Source organism: Octopus bimaculoides, chromosome 15 (genome assembly GCF_046866305.1).
Source record: "Octopus bimaculoides isolate indiv1 chromosome 15, ASM4686630v1, whole genome shotgun sequence".
In the NCBI taxonomy this organism is placed as follows: Eukaryota; Metazoa; Mollusca; class Cephalopoda; order Octopoda; family Octopodidae; genus Octopus; species Octopus bimaculoides.
In genome coordinates, this window is record NC_142942.1 from 41,135,618 (window position 1) to 41,153,117 (window position 17,500).

The window sequence follows — 17,500 nt, forward strand, 5'->3', positions numbered from 1 at the left end:
TAATGTGGATAGGGAGTGATTTGGTCGTACCTGAGTTGTGGTAGCACATAATCAATCAACTCCGAGGATCAAAAACCACTGTAGTAGCAACAGACTGGAATGTCTTTGATTGTAGATGTGCTACATCGAAGTTAGCCTAATGCTAAACAACACCAACAACCACTGGTTCCTCTGCAAAAGTAAACTGGACTCTGCGTCGTATCAAACGAAATTATTTTAAATTCAGGATATTTGTGGACATACAGCGTTTTCGACGCTCACCTCTCTATGCACCCATACAGTCTACAGTTGCAGCAAGCTTTACTAAGGTCAGTGTCCTCCAGTTTTCTTATTGTCTGCATTCTTAGAGATGATACTGGGAGTATTTTGATACTGTGAATATCAAATAACAGACTTCCGGTTGACAAAATAACATAGCAAGCTGTAAATATTTTGCACATGAAGTCGATGTTTTTCACATGAAATCGTCTGCACTGCATGTTTTGGAAATGCAGTGAACATCTGCAGACTCTGGAAATGAAACTAACGTTGTTATTGTTGCTGTTGTTCTTGTTTCGTTGTATTATAATCGTTTGAGGTCAGTGGCTTTGCAATTGTTTCAGACGATATGACTGTCTGTAGATTTCGTGATGGCGTAAAACTTCAAATTTTGCAAATGTGTCTTTGTTAATGATCTTTCTTTCTCTTTTCTTTTCTTCTCTTTTTTTTTAAATTTATTATTCTGTTGTTGATGTTTACAGTCGGCAAATCATCTTTTGACATTTTGTTGCTATCGTTGTTGTTGTTGCTTAGTCATAGGTTATTCTTGACCCAGCATAGCCCTATGATCAAAAGATATTCCAGGCATTGTTTACCTACGTGTGTCTAGGACTTCATAGTTCGATGTGCCTTACCGTTTTTCAACACTGCTACGGTGTAATTTGGGGACGATAATTATTTATATATTTCTTATTTATTTCCTTATCCTTGTTTTATATATAAACAATAGCGTCGGTGGTTGCGGGTCAAGTCTCAAGTCCACTGTTTCTAACCGCAACAGAAACATGGGAGCATCTGTAACACCCGGTTTTCGCCGATATGTATACCCTTCACTGATATCAGCGAAAGATACAAACATCTCTCTCTCTCTCTCATTATATATATATATATATATATATATATATACAGGTCGTCGTCGACTTAGGACCGATCGACTTTTACGACGATTGGCGTCAGCTAACAAACGCTTACCCTAGTTTTGGTTATCGGTCGCCACTGTGGTTATCCCAAGCGTTGGATGAATATCCTGTCGCGGAGACATCGAAGCAACCTCGTACTTATTTATAAGACGACTGCTTGAGACTCCGAAATTTTTTTACTAACGCCAAGCTCGATAGAGCGAGACTCTTCTGGTGACTCTGTGTGTCTTCTCTTTGATATTTTTTCCCAAAAATATCCCCTAAAATGTCTAGAAAGAGGAAATTGTCTTCATCTGTTCCTCAAACCGCCAAGAAGCGAAGTAAAGCCATCGACCTAGACACGAATATATATATATATATATATATATATATATATATATATATATATATATATATATATATATATATATATATATATATATATATATACAAGAATAAGGGCAGAGAATCGTCAATTAATAATAGAATTAATAATTAACAATTCTGCCAAGTAGTTCAGTATGAAAAAAACCTTTATCGGTAAGACTATTTATCATTATAAATATACAGGGATTAGCAATTGAGTTGCTTCTCCAACATACTGAAAATTTAGAAATAGCAGTCAAAGAACTACTGATCCCAAACTACAAATTTTCTCTAAAGTGGATGGCGATATTTATGGCACACATAGAACAAAAAAACCGGAGGGAAAAGCGTAAACAAGCCAAGCTTTTAGTTAATTGGATACGAATCGTTTCATGGTTAAGTGAATAGAAATTTCACTATTCCAATCTTCAGCCTCAATATTCTGATAAATTTGAAAGTGTCTCTAAAAAAATTCACGGTAATCTTTGGCCATGCGACACCAAAAATCAACGATAAGAAAGGCACTTACGAATTCATCGGCTAGCGAGTTCAGGCACCTCACCTCAAAGAAATCTATTCCATGTGCGTCACAAATAGTCCCGTATGAAAAAAAGTTCCGTGTCGAAACTGGATTACGGTTTAGCCATCTAACTTAGAGATATCAAATATAAATATACAAGAATAAGGGCAGAGAATCGTCAATTGTATATTCTCCCATATATATATATATATATATATATATATATATATATATATATATATATATATATATATATATATATATATATATATATATATATATATACATACATACATACATATATATATATATATATACATATATATATATATATATATATATATATATATATATATATATATATATATATATATATATATATATATATATATATATATATATATATATATATATATATATATATATATATATATATATATATATATATATGGGAGAATATACAAAAAATAACAACAGACGAGGACAGGTGGTGTAAATAACAAAAGTATATATTAGTATGACGCTCGGGAATACGGAAAGTCTTTGACGTTTCGAGCTACGCCGGGCGAAATGCTTAGCAGTATTTCTTCTGTCGTTATGTTCTGAGTTCAAATTTCGCCGAGGTCGACCTTGCCTTTCATCTTTTCGGGGTCGATAAATTAAGTACCAGTTGCGTACTGGAGTCGATCTAATCGACTGGCACCTTCCCCCAAAATTTCGGGCCTTGTACCTAGTGTAGAAAAGAATATCTGTGACACATTTCTGTGGCTTGTGTACTGCTGTATCTGACTGTGATCGAACGTATAACCGTATATTGCGGCACTTCCCTATAGCCACAGGTGTGACGCCCCAACTCTGCCTGATATTTTTGCCTCGGTTGTTGGTTTGAAAAATCAGGAACACACTTTTATATCCGGCATCGTTGAGGAAGCATACATCCTTCACAACTCCACTCAACTCTTCTAGCGAGGCCATATGGAAATTCTTAATCATTGTTTGAAACACTGAGCTATGTCACTTTCCTCCAGGGTAAATTCTTTGGGTGACAAAATGGTCATTTTCTACTGTGTCATATTTTGTCCTGTCCTCCTTTTCATTGAAATGGTTCGAGTCCAGGGGCTCTTTTTGGCCGACGACATTTGCAAAAAAACGAACATTGTTTTCGTCATCGTTGCTGTTGTTGTAATTGTTAGTGGTGGTGGTAATGGTGGTGCGTCGCTGTTTCGCGTTTTTCTCTTTCTTCGCTCCGAATTCATGTTTCCAAAACTTAATCTTTGTTGTGCAAATGCAAGTGACTATGGTTAAAACTGTTTAAGTGATTACTTTGTCTAAGTTTTTTTTGTTTTTTTTTTTGCTTTTCCAAATCTATTTTCGTATTTGAAAATAATTTGGGGGAGTGCTTGTTTTCGTTATTGAGGCACTGCTACCACTACTATGCTGAACATTTCTTCTTTCTCCTCCCAAGACTATTTAAAAACCATGAATAACAATCTAGTGCCTGTTTGTCAAAAAAATATACCGGCGATTAAAATATGTCAAAGGATGAACAATTTAAAATCCTTCTGTTCACAAGACTGAGAGAGGAAAAGATAAACTTGCTTTTTTTTTTTTCCATAAGGTAATCTGGATAATAGTTATTTTTCGCGGAGCTCCGATACAGGCATCCGTTGAAAAAACAATCAATCAATTAGAGCGGCATCAATAATGAAGATGATGATGATGATGATGATGATGATGAGGAGGAGGAGGAGGAGGAGGAGGAGGAGGAGGATGCTCTGATGCAAAACCAGACACTGACTCTCACGGCTTCTGATATTAACTGATTGGAAGCGTTATCATGAACATGTTTTGTCAAGGTGTAAAAGACGGACTGCAGCAAATATTCTGCTCAATGCCACAGATTTGCCGGTCAGTTGCTTGTCCTTAATCAATTGAACATGTCTCTTAGTGGCTGACGATATGTGCATCTCTAATCATGAGCTGCAGTAGCGAGGAAGCACCATACCTTTGGGAGTTTGAATAATTCACCCCTGGAAACATGGGTGTTTCATTCATCATCCTTAAACAAACCATAACCAGGGACATTTTGAGCGGGATAGGCTACTGGACTTGAGGAAAATTCTAACTGGACCCCATCTACAAGGTCATGCGCTCTTTATCTTCATATGAGATCACCGTGCCGTGCACATGTGGCTGTGATGCATGTACCTAGTGTACCCTTATCAGACAGGTAGCCATGATGGATATATTGGGCTTTGTATGTTTGTACTCCAGTGTCACTTTGATGGTATGCGATGCTCTTTCACTCAACAATGTTTTATTTATTTATCTCGAGGACCGACAAAAGAATCGAGGACGGTACTGGATTATATAGTGAAGGATTAAACAGCGGGAATAACAAAAACAAAAACAAAAAATGCAATTCCAAGAAAAACTCCCCAAAAGAGTGAGACCTCCCAAGGCTACTCTTGAAGGCACTCAAGAAAACATCCTCTCCCTGCTCTCCTCCGACCTGCAGGCGCATGTTCAGAACAGACTCGTTCGCTCGGACCTTGCTTGCTCTTTTATCCACTTTTTGAGTAAATTGCTGGAAGACAGCACTTTCTGCTTCACGTTCAATTTTTCTTTAGAGGGAAGCTTACAAAAGTTGGTGAGGGTTTGCCAAGGAAGAAGGTGTCTGTCTTCAGTCCTTTAAGTCACATCCATCACGCAATCTCTTTCGCTTGGCCACCAAACAGATAAAAAAAAACTACCTGTTCAAAGGATGGTTACAGAACAATCTTCGTGATGAATTCAGTCGAAAGCCAGATCCGTTCTATATATGACAGTAAGTTTTCAATATAGGTCTACATCACAGTAATAGTTGGGCATTAGATGCGTGTGTGTAGAGCGGCTTCGTTGCACTCTGCCCATCTCGAATAGGCCAGGCTAATAGCATTTCCGTGTTTGTTTAGTTTATTTCGAACCGGCATTGCTCCTCGGTAACCCGACTAGACCTCACCCGAAAGTCCTCTGGAACATCGACATCTAGGTTTTCCCCCAAGAGCATTGTCACTTTTGCTCACCACTTATCCAACGTGGGATCTCCATTTACGGCATTTCCTACTCGTTAAGCGGTCAGTGAGTGCTTGACATTTCAGATGTCAAGTGCCTTATTCTGGTATTCGCTTGACCCAAGACTTCAACTCTGTGAAAAAGATGATCTGGAGGAAAATGCGTCTGATAAACAGGCAGCCAAATCTGTCTGCCGCCAAGAAAATATTGGAGTTGTAGCCATTTCAGCTCTTGCCTGTGTATGCCCAGTTCTTCACGCAGCAGGTATCCTCAGCAAATGGTACCTTTGACTAATGGAATGCGTCCGTTCCACAAAAGGCAAACAACCAGACACCCCCCCCCCAGTCTCATCAAACGTGAACTAGAGCAAGGTACGACGGTCAGGCAGTAATAGACGACCTTAGTAAATTCTTCCTAATGAAGTCCTAAGGCCAGCAATTTTGAGGGGAGGAGATAAGTCGATACCAGCGATACCGCTATAATATGACCGGTACTTTATTTTATCGACCCCACAGGGATGAAAGGTAGAGTTGACTTTCGAGGGATTTGAACTCAGAAAGCAAAGGGCTAGAACCAAATACTGCTACGTATTTTGTCCGACGCTTCATTGATTCTGTCAGTCATTCCACCGCCCTTGTTAATCTCTGTTAGCACCCATTGAGGAGATTGCAAACCTATTTATTTATAGGAAGTTGAAGATACTAAAAAGACACTAAAAACCGTAACTAAAAAAAAACATTGTTTTGGGTTCCATAGAAAATTGAAACAGGCTCTTCTCTTTTTCTTGTCTTTCCCACTTTAGCTACATATATTTACTTCCTTGTTATTTTTTTGTCTTCTAACTAATATATATATATATATATATATATATATATATATATACATATATATATACTGTGCCTTGCAAAAGTCTACATCCCCTTTGAAAATTTATATATTTTGTATAATTTAACTGGGAACAAATGTGTTGTTCCCTGTTAAATTATACAAAATATATAAATTTTCAAAGGGGATGTAGACTTTTGCAAGGCACAGTATATATATATATATATATATATATATATATATATATATATATACACAATGTGTATATTTGTGTGTGTCTGTTTGGCCACCACCACCATCGCTTGACAACCAGTGTTGGTGTGTTTAGTCCCCGTAACTTAGCGGTTCGACAAGCGATAAAAAAAGTACCAGGCTTACAAAGAAAAAGTCTTGGGGTCGATTTGTTCGACTAAAGGCGGTGCCCCCCACAAATGACTGAAACAAGTAAAAGAATATATAAAATCTTAAATTTAGGTATAATCTGGATAGTATGCCATTTAATTCTATTTTCTCTTTCTCTCATATATTACACACACTCATACACACACACACACACACACACACACACACACATGTATGTATGTATGTATGTATGTATGTATGTATGTATGTATGTACGTATGTATGTATGTATCAATTTTCAGACCTGTAGTATGTTTGGTCACTCAATCTCTTTAGATCCAAGTGTTTACAAACAACTCAAACATTCCTCGTGACATCATTGAAAAAAAAAAATGACCTTTCGCTTGATATGTAACAACAAATGTAGTAGTAGTAGTAGTAGTAGTAGTAGTAGTAGTAGTTTTTTGTTGTTGTTGTTGCATAGACCCGGATCAAACCTAATCAAGCAGACCTTTGACCAAAAGACATTTCAGCCGTGACTATGCCGTCCTTTTTTTAAGGGTATCTTGGGGCTACATTATTTAACAACCCTTTTTCATTTTTATGTTTGTTTGTTTGTTTGTTTTGTTTTGTTTTCAAGAAAATAGGGAATAAATTGGGGAGTGATATGGCTACTGTTTGTTTTCTGACAGATCAGATAATGACGTCAATACTCCTTTATTGACGTGTGAGTATGAATTACTGATGTTGTTGTTGTTGTTGCTGGTTTTTGGTGGTGGGTGGAAATTTAGGAGGGGCTGTTTATTTGTGCACTTTTATACATAAGTGTATTGGAGGTTATTGTTGCTGCGTGAGTACTTGTATGTGTGTGTGTGTGCGTGTGAGTGTGCGTGCGGATGTGCTTGTTGTTTTGTACTCTACACGCGAAATTCAAAACTATGCTTATGAATTCCATCACCTGTATGTAATTCAACATCTTCCCCCGTCTTATCTAATTTTCTTACCCACACTCCCTATCTCTCCCTCACACCAACTATCGCCATCTCTCTCTCTCTTACTTTCTATTTTGTTTTTTTTCTTTTTCTTTTTTTTTTGTTTCCTTTCCTTAGGGGAGTATCACACCTCTGTCATAGAATTTGTTGATCAACTGACAGATTTCAATTACGCAGCAAACGGCAGCAAAAATCCAGGTTAAGGTCAAGATCCCCCCCCCCCAAAAAAAAAACAGTCTTTTAGAGATAGTTTCTATTTCGAGTAGACCAAAGCACCACAAAGAGATATCATCGTTAATTTGTTTACGGTGTTTGTTTTTAGTCATCGTGTTTGTCGTAGTGTAGGACACACACAGACACGACTACACAGTTACATTCTTACACACACATACACACACACTCACACACGCGTGCGCACTTACACATACATGTCCATTAATATTCTCCGCCCACGAATTCTGGAAATATCGTGGGGATAACATCTTCAGACACCTCTTCCATAAGACCCTATCAGAAGCAATTATACTTTCTTTCTGGATCCCCAAGCATGACCAACTGAGACTGTGGATATAATCTAACCATCTCGTTCATGATTTGCTTCGGGATCTCCTGCTGATTGGCATGGCTTGAAGAATCCGTCTTGCGATCTTTTCTTGCGTACCCCTAATCACATATTTCAAGGAGCAGAGTTGTGATTTCTCAATGCCTAGAAGTAGCGGCTCCACCTGGAGAGACTCTCTGGTCTCCGAACTACGCAGCTTCTCGAGAAATGATACTCCGGAAACACTTCAGAGGAACCCCATTTCAGTCTCTTCTATTTGCGATCGTACTCTTTGCTTTCATTGTGAACTGTATGGATGGCTTTATTGAGTTCACATGATTTAGTAGTACTTGGACATCCTCCGGGGGGGGGGGGCAAATTATGAACGATACAAAAGATATGGCATCAGGACAGTATTCAGAAGTAATAAAACACTTCGCAAATATCTTCTCCGAGTAAAACCACCCATAGAAGAGAGTATGACCAAAAACTGCATGTACTCTATCCCATGCAGTTGTGGTAGGTTATACAAAGGCGAAACATGTCACCCCCTTAAAGTAAGGCTAGAGGAACATCGTAAAGCTGCGACACGAGGGGATGTTGAAAAATCGGGTATAGCCGATCATGTATGGAAAATCGGAGACCACCTCCTGCTGTGGGATGAAGTTAAAATAATCGATAGAGAACACCACTGGAAAATACGAAAATTAAAAGAGGCTACACATATGCTAGAACACAATAACCTCCTAAGCAGACCGAGTGTAGATATGAATGTAATTATGGGAACCAGCATAAGAAAAGATAAAATACTAAGTTTATAAGCCCTAAAATTCACTCCATAATTGCCAACAGGCATATAGCGTAATGGATAAGAGTGCGGGCTACTAACCCTCGGATTCTATTTGAAAATTAGTTATGAAACACGTGTAGTCATTTTATTATCTTTATCTTATGATATCTACTTTGTATTATATTATACTCATTTATTGTGCCTTTAATTATTAATTTTTCTATATGTGACAGTGGATTTTCATCGATGAGTTCATGAACCTTGGTTCTTTTCCCTAAAACTATATATTTATATATATTTTACTCTGTGAAACTTAATTTAATTTTAATTTTTAATAAATTGATTTTAATTGAGTTTTTTACCTGTAATTTTGGATTTTATCCCTATATATATATATATATATATATATATATATATATATATGTGTGTGTGTGTGTGTGTATGTGTGTATGTGTGTGTGTGTGTGTGTGTATGTATGTATGTATGCATACATATATGAATACATGCATGTGTATACCAAAGGTGGGCACCATTAATCGAAAAGTTAACTTCGTTAACTGTTAATCAGTTAACAAAAAAGTTAACTTTGATAACCGTTAATCAATTATTTCGTAGTGTTACAGAAGCTATCGATAAACCGTTAACGTTAATTTTTATTATAGTAAAAAACAAAAAATCAGTTTTTGCACTAAAACCAGCTTAAAAAGTGCCAAGCCATTAACTTCAATTCAATTGAAGTTAACGGAGGTTAATTCAAGTTGACTTCAATTAACGGAAATTAATTAGTCCGATAATGATTTCCAAAATTAACTTACAAGCTAAATCATTAACGAAAATGTTAACTTCGTTAAGTAAGGATTAACAGATAAACGGTTTGGTGTATATATAGATGTGTGTGTGTGCATGTAAAAATGTGACAGACAGAAAATGGAATTCACAAGACTCTTTATTCATTATCACTACGACCGTTTCGGCCCCTGATGCACCTATACCTTACAGGTGAGATGCTGTACAAACAATCGTCATTTATTATAGTGCAGATGCACCTCCTCAGGTCACTTTTCAAAATGTCCCAAGCTTTTTACGTGCCTTTTCGCTTATTTCGATAACAATTCATTTTGGTTAGTGTGGCATACTATCCATTTCCATAAGGAACTATGTATGTGTGTATTACACACATACATAGTCATATTCATTATACCTAATTGACATAGATTAGACGGGTATTTGTCGTTGTGTATGTCACTTTTGTGTGCTATCGTTAAACCATATAAAAAAATTTTACTTTACTTTTTATTTTTGTCTTTGGCCAGTAAGTGTAATTTCCTATTTGTTTATACCAGGAAGTCAAAGGAAATGATTACCATTCTCATCAAACTTTGCTTTTGTGACCTGCATATCAACGTTTTGAAACTGACCTATTTTCCATTACATTTCAGATAGATTCAACAGTGACTTACTGGAGCAAAATTTTCAAACACTTTCTAGAACGTTCTAACAACATAGATGTCCGTATAAATACAGGGATCGTAAGCATAACAGTTCAGGGATTTTTCTGATTTGGTGGGCGCCATTTTTTATTTATGTTTTATTTAATGCGTTTTCTACCGAAACACTTTAAAACTTCGTACACTTGTGTATTTTGTCTTATAGAACAGAGAAAATTTTTTATGTTCGAAGTTATTTCATGTTAAAAGTTGTCGTATTTCGGTAATTTCAACCAATCACTGACATCTATTGAGGTGAAAACAATTACTGCTGTGGAATGTAAACAACACGTTCTAGCGGTGTAATGGGATCTTTTCCCTCGAATAAAATTAGTGCCATCGTTTGTCAACAACTATCAGCAGTACTGTTATTTATGTGATTGGTTGAAATTACCGAAATACGACGATTTTAACACGAAATAACTTTAAAAAGATAAAATTTTCTCAATAACACTAAGAGTAAAAGATGTTTTATATAACACATTCTACCAGTGTCCCAAGCTTGAAAGTGTTTCGTTAAGAAAACAAGTGGCGCCCGCCAAATCAGAAAGATCCCAGTTCAGTTTACTTCTAGCTGTGCAAGTGGAGTCAAGTTTGAGGAAGGCAAAGTTTGAAGGAAACATTAGCCCTTTTTCATACTGTCTAGGAGTAAGCAAATAGGAAATAATAATCGCTACCCAGGAACAAAAATCATGCCTCACTGTTATCAACCTCTTCATTGGCAGCGATACCAAAAATGTCATTTTTACTTTTCTGCTTTCCTAGATGTGTCGCTTCCCCTGTACCTGACAGCGTCCATGTCGCCATTTACTGTATATACAGATGTCTCTTGAGTTTGTGACCTACAATCCAGAAGAAACTTACCAAATGGATAGTTTTCACACACTGCTGCAACTACTGAACAGCAAGTGATATATCTGTGCATTATATATCCTGCATATTTTCCTATCTCTCAAATATCAATCAGTTTTTCTTTGTTTTAATAATAATAAAACACTTTCAATACAGTAACCATAATAGCATCACAGCAAACCACAGCACATACCCAAGGCACACAGAGCTGTGTTCGGTAGTGAAGTGAAAGTACGCTATAAAAATAAAACTACTCAATAATAATAATAATAGATGTAATACCAGGCTTCTCATGGCTTCTGATCTGAATTAATTGGAAGTGTTATCATATACATGTTTTGTCTTGGTGTAAAAAACGGGCTACAGTAAATATTTTGCTCATTACCATAGATTTGCCTGTCAGTTGTTTGACCTTAACCAGTTGAGCATGTCCTTTAGTGGCTGACGATATGTGCATCTCTGATCATGAGCAGAAGTAGTGGGGAAACATCATAGCCATGTGTTGAGAGGAATTCTTTAGGGTTTGAATAGTTCCTCTTTGGAAACATTGGATTCATCATGCATTAACACATAGTTTCGAGATTTCGATGATGTGACGGTTTATTTTTAAAATGACATTGTAGGATAGGTGTGAGAGGCCAGATATGGCTGATTTGAGGATAAAACAAGTAAAATATTTCAGCCGGATATGGCTGGTTTGAATGCTATGTTGTGTTGAGAGTTCTTATCAATTAAATAGACATATAAATGTCAAAATGACGATAATGGAAATTAAATTTAAGAAAAACTTTAAAATTTATATGAACACACATATCTATATTTGATATTACATCCTTTTTGCCAAAGGCTGGATGAGTGTATATTATCAAGATATTATTTTACACCTAGATGCACTTCCTGTTGCTAACCCTTAATATTATACAAGTAGAGAAACTTTTTTATTCCACACTTTAGCAGAGCTAAAAATTGATAACTGATTTGTTGATAGCAGATGTCAACAAATGTCATTGTTTGTGTGTGTGTGTGTGTGTGTGTGCATGTACAGACACTGCAATGGATATAGAGTTCCCTAAGTTCTTCTGTTCTATCAACTTGTGCTGCACATCATGCAGCTGTCTACAACTGTAACCTCAAGCTAACCAATATGTTGTGAATGAAATTGGTAGACAATAACTATAAGGAAGCCTTGTTGTTATACATAAACCCTATTGTGTCTATATACCATCATCATTTAACATCCGCCTTCCATGCTGGCATGGGTAGGACAGTTTGACAGGAGCCGACAAGGCAGAAGACTGCACCAGACTTCTGTAACTGATTTAGCAGGATTTTTTACAGCTGGATACTCTTCCTAACACCAACCACCCAGCAGAGGGGACTCACTGCTTTTTATGTGGCACACATATATATAATATGTGACCGAGTGTGTATCATTGGCGATTTTCTTTCTCCATCTTCCCTTCTTTGGACTTTTCCTATATATTTCTGATGAAGAGCTCCGCTCGAAACGTGAAATCCTCTTTCTTTTCTTTCCTTTCCTGAGTGTCCAATAACATTGTACTTATTCCACGTCCTCACGTTGTTGTTTTTTCTTGCTTGTTCATGTTTGGATTGACTATATATTTGACTATATATATATATATATATATATATATATATATATATATATATAAATAAGGATAAGATCGATATTTAAAATATTGATCTTATCAAGTGGTCAGCATGGGAATAAAAACCATCAAAGGTAATAATTATTTTAAATTATAATACAGGGTATCAAGAGATACCACCACGCTGAAAAAATAGCAGTCAAATCCTGACTCTAAATTTTTACTTATTTTTACTGGTTCATTTGGTCTTCGTCTTCGCTAATCGTGCCATGCGGACATTTATTGTGGTTTTAGAGTCAGGATTTGACTGCTATTTTTTCAGCGTGGTGGTATCTCTTGATACCCTGTATTATAATTTTAAATAATTATATATATATATATATATATATATATAGAGAGAGAGAGAGAGAGAGAGAGAGAGAGAGATATCAATGGTGTGTATCACTGAGTATCGAATAGATCACTGTATTTCAAGAACGATCAACCAAAATAGATTATAAAAAAGTCTCTTTTATTTCTTTTTTGTTTTTTTTTTGTTATGAAATTTTAATTTTTTTTATAACTTTATTCAAGATGGTTGCAATGTTTTTCCTTGGACCCACATTTTATGTGACTTGGAGAGTTTTGTGTCCAGTTTGTCGCCCTTTTTCCCTTTCTCGATCCTTTCAAAACGGATTCTTGCATTCATCCAGTTTTTGTATTTCTGTGAAGTGGTGATTGAGGCTTGGCAGTCCATTCCTAAACCAGCATGTTGGTCAGTCCTTAGTTGGGCAGTGATCTGAAAATAAAGAAAATATGGATACATGCAGATAGACACACAGACAGATACACACACACACAGGTGCGGGTATGGCTGTGCAGTAAGAAGCTTCTTTCCGAACCACATCATCCCAGGTTCAGTCCCACTGCATGGCACCTTGAGCAAGTGTCTTCTATTAAAGCATTGAGATTTGAGTGGATCTGGAAAACAGAAACTAAAAGAAGCTTTTCGTATATATATATATATATATATATAAATATATATGCATGTGTGTGTGTGTGTATCTTTGTGTTTGCCTTCACCATCCTTTGACAACAGATGGTGGTGTGTTTATATCCCCATAACTTAGAACTTAGAGGTTCACCAAAAAATACTGATAGAATAAGTACCAGTACTTAAAAAAAAAAAGTATTTGAGTCTATTCATTCAACTAAAATACTTCAAGGTCCCAGCATACCAACAGTCTAATGACTGAAACAAATAAAAGATATATATATATATATATATATATATATATATATATATATATAAATTTATTTATATAAGGGCATTACTATACATAAATGCCTCACAATAAGAGGGACTCTAAAGTCAAACTACCATAATAGGTAGTTTGATTTTAGAGTCCCTCATAGCATAAGGCATTTATCTATAGTAATGTCCTTATATAAATAAATATATTTATAGGGAATAAATGATGGATTTTTCCCTTATGAGGTTTTTTCACACTAACTACTTGATAAATTCTTACAAAGAATTTATCCTATTATTGACTTGAACTATAATTATATAAATATAATCATAATTAAGGGTACTGAGAACAGCACTGACATGCTAGAAATAGAAGTCAAAATGACTCTAAAACCACATCGTGCACTCCATTAGCACTGGTGAAAAGTGAGGGAATGAACAAAAAGATTTAGCAAATTTTTAGTGGTTAACCCTATATATATATATATATATATATATATATATATATATATATATATATATATATACATATATATATATATATATATATATATATATATATATCTGTAAAAATATGTGACAATTATTCGGTAGCCATGATAAAACTCCAAGTTTCAGATGCCAGGGCGGAAACCCATGCCACCATCTCTTCAGTTATCTGGTCATTGAAAATTCCTATGAAAATGACCTATGAAAATATATATATATATAAATACACACACGCGTGCACACGCATACGCTCACCCACTCAGACACACATACACATCAGGCTTTTTACAGTTTTTTTTTTTTTCAACCAGATTCACTTACAAGACACTAGAGTGCACACGACCGTGGCCACACTGGGCCACACACAGCAGTGGCTGCACATAGAGCCATATGTGATGTTAGTGATTTGATTTTAAACTCGACAAAATTTTGTGGTTTTCTGAGATCTAACAAATCAATTCCCAGTTTTACTCACCACAGAAGTGCAATAGCTGCAGAGTTAAGGAGCTGAGCTACCAACCACATCGTTGAGAGTTCAAACCGCATTGTATTTTTGTGTTACTGAGCAAGGTACATAACTCTTAATTGTGTAAAAATGTTTGCAAAACTAAAACTAAATATGTTAGTGCGTTGTGAAGAGAGGGGAATTCTAACATTTTGGGGTTTGTTCATAACAAATAATTTGTTTCAGTTATTTTGACAAAAAAAAAAAAAAAGAAAAGAGGAAAAGGTTCCACTACTATTTTATGATTGAAGGTCACAAATTACCAATCACAGAAACATGCAAAACAGATGTGAAATAAAAGAAATACCAAATTCTTTATCAATACATCATCATCATCTATTATATTGGTATTATACTAAATAATCTTATCCAAAAACGTTGTCTCATAGACAAATCCTATCACTAGATATATACTTACAGGTTCTGTTATATTTTGGTTTGATTTGCCTAAACATTCTCCTGGATTCCAGCCTAATTTTTCCAGCATCTTCCTTCCTTTATTTTCTGATGGAATCTCTCTGAAAGATTTTAAAAAAGCAGGGGAGAACTTTTTAATCATGAAATATTACGTACATAATATTTGCAAGAATCTCTGGGTGTGTGTATGTATGTATATGTATACCTCAATATTTATGTATGACTATGAATATAGACATGTAAATATGTTTGCATGTATGTATTAGTTGGTGGAAGCGCAATGGTCCAGTGGTTAGGGCAGCAGACTTGCAGTTATAGGATCGCGGTTTCGATTCCCAGACCGGGCGTTGTGAGTGTTTATTGAGCGAAAACGTCTAAAAGTTCCACGAGGCTCCGGCAGGGGATGGTGGCGAACCCTGCTGTACTCTTTCACCACAGCTTTCTCTCACTCTTACTTCCTGTTTCTGTTGTGCCTGTAATTCAAAGGGTCAGCCTTGTCACACTGTGTCACGCTGAATATCCCCGAGAATTACGTTAAGGGTACACTTGTTTGTGGAGTGCTCAGCCACTTGCACGTTAATTTCACGAGCAGGCTGTTCCGTTGATCGGATCAACTGGAACCCTCGTCGTCATAAGCAATGGAGTGCCAACAATGTATTAGTTGATATTCAAAACTGTGTAATTTTATTGGCATTTAAGAACATATATGAGTGCATGCATATGCGTATGTACTTTTTTTTGTTTCTATTTAAGAGTGTGCCAGTGTGTATTTTGCTGGAATTATATATTGAGATAGGAGTGCTCAATACGTGTCGCAGAGGCTATGGGTATTTAAAGAATAAAGAGGATACGGTATAATTAGAATGCCTTACTCATTAACTGATGCTGCTTTTGCCGTGTTCTCGATGTAGGGGTTGCTACTGCCAACTGTTTTACGTCTGATCGAAGCTTTATCAGAATAATTGGGGTTTTTCAGGGCCTCAACATTGCTGACATATGCCGAATCCTTTGTAATGGAAAATATCAAAATATGCATGTTATAAAAAAAACACAGATAATATGGAGGAGGAGGAGAAGGATGATGATGATGATGATGATGATGATGATGATGATGATGATGATGATGATGATGATGATGATGGTGGTGATGGTGATGATGATGGAGATGGTGATAGTGATGTTTGTGGTGATGACCATGTAGGTGGTGATAGTAAAGATGGTAATGATGATAGTAGCGATGGTAGTGGTGGTGGTGGGTGTGGTGGTGGTGGTGGTGGTGGGTGGTGATAGTGGTGGGTGGTGGTGGTAGTGGGTGTGCTGGTGGTGGGTGTGCTGGTGGGTGTGGTAGTGGTGGTGGTGGTGGTGGTGGGTGTGGTAGTGGTGGTGGTGGTGGGTGTGGTAGTGGTGGTGGTGGTGGGTGTGGGTGTGATGGTGGGTGTGGTGGTGGTAGTGGTGGGGTGGGGGGTAGTGGTGTTAATAATCTTGGTGCTGATTACAGTTACCTTTAAGCCATATTTCTTTTTAATCTCTTTCAGTTGCTGACGGTGTTTGGCTCGCTTGGATTTCTCAGAAGGAAGGTTTTCTAAACAAGGAAATATTATCAACAATAATAAACAAACCACAACAAACAAAAATAAAATACTGGCTTAAAATTTTGGCACATGGCCAGCAATTTTGAGGGGGGGGGGGAAATTGATTACATTGATCCTCAGTTCACAACTGGTATTTATTTCATCACCCCTGAAAGGAGGAAAGGCAAAGTCAACCCCGGTGGTGTTTGAACTCAGAATGTAAAGACAGACAAAACGACTAAGTATTTGGTCTGGTGTGCCAACGAATCTACCAGCTCGCTGCCCTAATAACAATAATAATAATAATAATAATAATAATAATAATAATAATAATAATAATCCATTCTACTAAAGGCACAAGGCCTGAAATTAAGGGGAAGGGGACTAGTCACTTACATCGATCCCAGTGTTTCACTGGTAATTAATTTATCGGCCCTAATTCTGCCATCACGCTTCTTAATACTAATAATAATAATTAAAAAAAAGAAAAAGAAAAAATGCTTTCTAATTGATGTATCAATACCAGCAGATGACAATGTTTCCCTAAAAGAAATGGAAAAACTTTCAAAATACAAAGACCTGGAAATAGAGGTAACTCGAATGTGGAATCTAAAAACAGAAACAATTCCTATTATAGTAGGTGCCTTAGGTATAATAAAAAAATATTCAGACAAATACATAACAAAAACACCAGGACTTACAAATATATATAACATACAAAAAATTGCACTACTGGGCACAGCACACATCC

General features: G+C 36.3%; 1 protein-coding gene and 1 long non-coding RNA gene across 2 annotated transcripts in view; one reads left to right on the forward strand and one right to left on the reverse strand.

The window, feature by feature from the left end:
• LOC149132505 (uncharacterized) overlaps positions 1-12,499 on the forward strand; it is a 12,626-nt gene extending 127 nt beyond the window's left edge. Inside the window, exons 1-2 of the long non-coding RNA XR_016244516.1 lie at positions 1-308; positions 10,027-12,499. The exon at positions 1-308 is cut by the window's left edge and continues 127 nt beyond it. This is a non-coding gene — a long non-coding RNA (uncharacterized LOC149132505). The remainder of the gene's footprint in view (positions 309-10,026) is intronic.
• Positions 12,500-13,028: 529 nt separating this feature from the next.
• LOC106871715 (uncharacterized) overlaps positions 13,029-17,500 on the reverse strand; it is a 22,977-nt gene continuing 18,505 nt past the window's right edge. Inside the window, exons 11-14 of the mRNA XM_089363766.1 lie at positions 16,681-16,760; positions 16,051-16,184; positions 15,180-15,279; positions 13,029-13,314 (exon numbers count right to left, since the gene is read on the reverse strand). Of these exons, the coding sequence (XP_089219892.1) occupies positions 13,105-13,314; positions 15,180-15,279; positions 16,051-16,184; positions 16,681-16,760 (524 nt within the window). The 3' untranslated portion in view covers positions 13,029-13,104. The remainder of the gene's footprint in view (positions 13,315-15,179; positions 15,280-16,050; positions 16,185-16,680; positions 16,761-17,500) is intronic.